At 36.3% G+C, this 5,346-nt stretch overlaps 1 protein-coding gene across 1 annotated transcript; it reads right to left on the bottom strand.

The window, feature by feature from the left end:
• Nucleotides 1–3,294: 3,294 nt before the first annotated feature.
• Nucleotides 3,295–4,985, bottom strand: LOC132169268 (uncharacterized). The gene is made up of 2 exons (XM_059580329.1): nucleotides 4,672–4,985; nucleotides 3,295–3,617 (listed from the first exon to the last, which is right to left on the bottom strand). Exons 1-2 carry the CDS (start codon nucleotides 4,700–4,702, stop codon nucleotides 3,295–3,297), a joined length of 354 nt encoding a protein of 117 aa, XP_059436312.1. The 5' UTR covers nucleotides 4,703–4,985.
• Between the last annotated feature and the right edge of the window lie 361 nt (nucleotides 4,986–5,346).

The following is a 5,346-nucleotide window of genomic DNA, read 5'->3' as shown; positions in this document are numbered from 1 at the left end:
TGTCTGGTGAATTTGTCGTTACAAAGATTTTAAAATTTAAAAATAAAAAAATTTAAAAAAATAAAAATCAAGACTATTATTATTTTATTTAAAACAACCAAAAAAAAAACACACACACACACACACACACTTTTTTAGTTAAACGGGTAAACGGGTCGGGTCGGGTCGTGTTGACCCGGCACAACCCATTATTTTAAAAGGATCTCATGGGTCGTGTCGGGTAACCCGTAAAAATACCCGTGTCGTGTCGTATCGGGGGGTCTGACCCGTTTATTAAACGGGTTGTGTTTGGGTATTGCTCAAACGGGTCGCGGGTACCCGCGGGTCGTAAACAGGTCGACCCGCGGACCCGTTTTGCCAGCCCTAAGCGCAACTTGTTCTTTGGTGTATAGCAACACAAGGGCATGGGTTCCGGTTGTTGTAATCACTTCGGTTACTATCCCACTGACTTCCTTTGTTGTGCTACATCATAACCTTTGGGTTGATACATTCCTCTCAACATACAAGTCTAGATTTCCTTTTCGGCCAAATAAACGTAAACTTTTCTAGGGGAAGGTGTTGTTTGGGGAATTAATGAGCAGAAAATATGAAATACAAGTCAATAGAAAGGAAGGAAAATTGTCAGAGGTTCATGGGATGTTGAGCAAGGAAGGCCAAGGAAAGAATTGAGCAAATTAATAAAGACTTTGGATTGATGTTCTTCTTAACTATTTCCATCTAGACTTACGACTGTGATTTATTTATTTATTTTGGATGAATTAGTAACATTTTATACCATCAAAAACATCAATATATCAAAAACACCAATGCAGTTGTTTAAAGGTGAGAACGTAAGCATTGGAGAAGACCACCGATTCCTTGAGGATGAGAACTAGTGATGTGAATATCGTCAACATCATATCGGTTGGTTGCTGGGATGTGCGAAGAATGAATAAGCATGTAGCTGTATTTAATGCTTTAGTCATCTTTGCATTCTTATTTTATAAAACTTTCAATATCATTTCTTACGATGGATAAAAATATCCTTAAATAGTTATTTTTCAATATGTTCTTTATTATTTTTTTAATTCAAAAAACACAAAAAGATATAAATACATGTTGTCTTACATCACTGTAAAAAAAATAAATAAATAAAATGGTGTTGATCCCAAGAGCTAATCCAATATAAGAACTGAACCTTAATAAATGTTTATATATTTATTAGTTGTTACTCAAATCTAAATCATCATTTCATGGAATTCTTGAAAGGTGAGATCCATTTAGATACAGACATGCTGCATGATGGGATTTCGTATACTCCACAAAGGGGCTAGTGTGACACGTTTTCTTATTAACGTTGTGTGGGACTGATTTTGATAGTGATAACCTGATAACTGTTAGGACTTTACGATCAAGAAGAGCTCACTCGTTATCATAGATGTTGTCAGCAGGTTATTTTCCCAAAAGAGGTTGATGGAGTTCCTTCCCATAAAGGATATCTTCAATTTGTACCTTCTAGTACCCAAAATCTATGCCGTCGAACTTCTCGATCCCTATCTTTCCTTCTTCTACTGTCATCGCTCCCACTCGAACCAAAAGCTCTGATACCAGTTGTTAGAAAACTAATCCTATTTCTTAAGACTTGTGAGATGCAAAAAATAAGAAGAAGGCGGAATAACAAAGATAAGCAATAACACATGACACAATGATTTAAGTGGTTCGACTTAACAAGCCTACATTATCTGGCGGAGACGCCCCGAAAAAAATTCACTATCAAAAGATGTAGTATAAAAATAGTAGAGAGAAAAGCACTCAGATTCCAAAGCCTCAATACACCCAAATCTCATTATCATACAAGAGAGATTATTCCCAAAATAGAATACAAAAGATAGATGTACAAACTTTTCTTTTGCTGGAACAGATGGCGGCTGATCTCTATTTTCTTCTCTCACTCTGTAGCACATTTTTCTTCTAATCACTTATTTTTGACTCCTCCAAAAACCACCAACACTACAAGAAATTAGGTCTTTAGGGGCGACTCAAAGTCGCCCCTAAAGGTTCAAAAGTGGACGCTGTTGCCAACAGCGTCGACTTGTCGACCCTAAAGGTGTCGACGCTAATAGTCCGACCCTAATGATCAAATGTCTGATTATCAGGGTCCACTTAAAAGTCGACCCTAATGATCACTTTTAGCGTCCACTTTATCGACCCTAAAAGTCGCAATGTTTTGACCCTAAAGATGATGTAAACGGAAGCGAAAGTCGACCCTAATAGTCAGGCATTAGCGTCCACTTTTAGTTAACCATTAGGGTCCACTTTGTCGACCCTAATGGTCCTTTAAAAAAAAATAATAATAATAACTATTAGCGTCCAAACCAAAGTGGACGCTAATAGTTAATCATTAGCGTCCACAAAGTGGACCCTAATGGTCCAAATTTTTTTAAAAAAAAATTAACTATTAGCGTCCAAACCAAAGTGGACATTGATAGTTAACTATTAGCGTCCACAAAGTGGACCCTAATGGTCCTCAATTTTTTTTTAAAAAAAAAATTAACTATCAGCGTCCAAATCAAAGTGGACGCTGATAGTTAACCATTAGCGTCCACAAAGTGGACCCTAATAGTCCTAAAAAATTAAAAAAGAAATAATCTGCGATCGATCGCACAATCGTGTGCGATCGATCGCAGTACCAGTAGGTTTTCGACATTTTGCGATCGATCACACTTGGAGTGCGATCGATCGCAAAATATAAAAAACCTACTTGAAAACCCTCTGGTACTGCGATCGATCGCACTCCAAGTGCGATCGATCGCAGAACCAGGGAACATTAAAGCATACTATTATCATTGCTAAGATTTACCTTGTAGCAAAATGACACTTTTCTTATCTCTATTGGAGTACTACTTTGTGGCTCTAGTTCCTTTATGGCAACAAATATTAATTTACATAATTCACCAACTTTTTTAGTTCTGAAAGACTTTAAATCATTCCAAAGAAATGTAATATTTTCCAATTATCAACATGAACTCAGCTTTGGGTTCTGGAGATGGACATTTTTTGGTTGAATTTTATGATCTTTGTTCTGTTTGTGGAAATGGATATTGGGGCAGGGCAAAGCATATCAAGTCATCACCACGTGTTAACTGCAATGATGATAAACTTGCTAAAAAGCTAGAAAAGCTGAAGGTGGGAATATGTAATATTTCTCTTCCAACATCAAAGTGTAAGTTCATAGTCAACTTCTTCAAGCAATCTCCAAGACTAATCGCTTTAAATAAAAATATGACTGTAAGAGAATTAGCAATAACAGCAATATTATAACTGAATAAAATAAAAACTGCTAAGCTCATATCTGCTTTTTCCATCAGAATCACCCCCAGAGGAAGAAGTGTGAGGAATAGCTGCTGAGTCAGGCACATCCTCAAGAAGGGTCTGCAAGGAAGGTGGACACAAAGTGCTTCTTGCAGCAGCAGCAAGAGAAGCAGCTGATAGAACTGGATGATCATTGTGCTCAGCATCATCATCATCATCACTAACAGCGGATACGCCCAAACCAGCAATAGCAGCCGTTGTGAGAGATAGATCCTCCTCCCTAATAATGTGCAAAACACGCCTCACAATATTACCGACAGCAAGCTCTGCAATTATGTACATAACATATTATCATAAGAAAACAAAGATAGATCTTTAACACTCCATGTAAGTAAAAAATAAAAAAAATAAAAAAGAAGAACAAGAACAAGAACAAGCAAGGTATCTCTTCATGATAACCATTCTATTCATGTGATTGTACAGTATCCATAACCATTGTATTCATGTGATTGTACAATATCCATCAGCAATACTGAAGAATCAGACAAGGATAAGGAGCCCGATTAAGTAAGCATTTTAAAACTACAAAACCATAGTATCACATGTTTCACAAATCACACATCAAATTTAAGAATAAGTAGCACTGCTATTCATATATTAAAGTATATTATTTCTGAGAAAAGGGAAACATACAATAGCATTTAAATTCAAAGGAATAGTATTAATAACTTCTTTATGCCTTGATTTCATAGTTAACTTTTTGCTGGACTAGAAAAGTTACAGGCCCTACATAGCATGATCTTCATTAATTGATGAAGTTCCCTCAAGAAAATATACTACTACATAAAAATCAATCACATATCAAGAAAAATCTTACAAGTAAATGGAGAAGACCATAGATGAAGAAGATTACTGCTAGAATTACTATAAGCAAAAGAAGTACTGGACTGATTCTGCTAAAAGATGATGTTGGGGTTGCTTCTTTCTCATAGTTGGTACTGTAATAAGGAGCAGAGAATGAAGAGAGAGATGGCTGAGGAGGTGGGTATACCAAACTTCCATCTTTTTTCTGGGCTTCATAGGGAATGCTAAACATTTTAACAGATGGGTATGCTAAAAATATAATCTTTATCACAAATGTCTTTTATAGTTTTGAAACACACATTTAACTCCAACTCCAAGAGTAGAAATATTAATGTAGCTGGAATTATGCTAAGCTGTTGACAACCATCAAATTCTCTCGGTTTTATGAGGAAAACAAAATGCTTTTGGATGGGGATTTTGCTGCTATTACATGAAAGCCGAGTGAATGAATTTTTAAGATTAGAAAGAAGATGGGTTTTTGGAGAACTGAGGAGATGTTAAAGGTTGCATACGTACCATTTGATATGGGAAGCACACAGGAAACCATTAATAGAGAAATGCAGAGTCTCTGGTTGGTGAAGATGAGATTTTTCTGGTTTTGAATTCTGTTTGCGCCACAGGAGTCCCAAGAGGAAGGTTATTCAAATTGGCACAATGCCCCACAGGAGTCCCAAGATGAGATGTTTTCACCACAAAACATCTCCAATAAGATGTAGTTCAAATGGCACCCAAAATAAAATCCCATATCAAGAAACACACAAAATCAAATCAAGAAATTATCCAAAAATCAAAACAACACCCACCATTAGCGTTGACCCAATAATCCTCAAATTCCATATAAATGATTAAGAACATTTATGAATAGGGTCCCCAAAATAAAATCCCATATCAAGAAACACACAAAATCAAATCAAGAAATTATCCCAAAATCAAAACAACACCCACCATTAGCGTTGACCCAATAATCCTCAAATTAGCAAAATACTCTCAAATCATCCATAGGTATGCCAACATGAAGTGTAAATTTCAGAAATATGCACCAAGATTGGAAATTAACCAAAGCATGAGAAAACAGGGTTCCGACGAGAGAGAATTTAGGACAGTTACGAAAAGAGAGAAGACGAAGAGGAAGAAAATTTACCTGAAGCTCTTCTTTCTTCCTTGCTCGGCAACTAGAGAAAGACAAATGTT

The sequence above is a fragment of the Corylus avellana genome, chromosome ca2 (assembly GCF_901000735.1).
Source record: "Corylus avellana chromosome ca2, CavTom2PMs-1.0".
NCBI lineage: Eukaryota > Viridiplantae > Streptophyta > Magnoliopsida > Fagales > Betulaceae > Corylus > Corylus avellana.
Note: the sequence above shows the minus strand (reverse complement) of the source record. Positions and strands in the feature narration are given on the sequence as shown.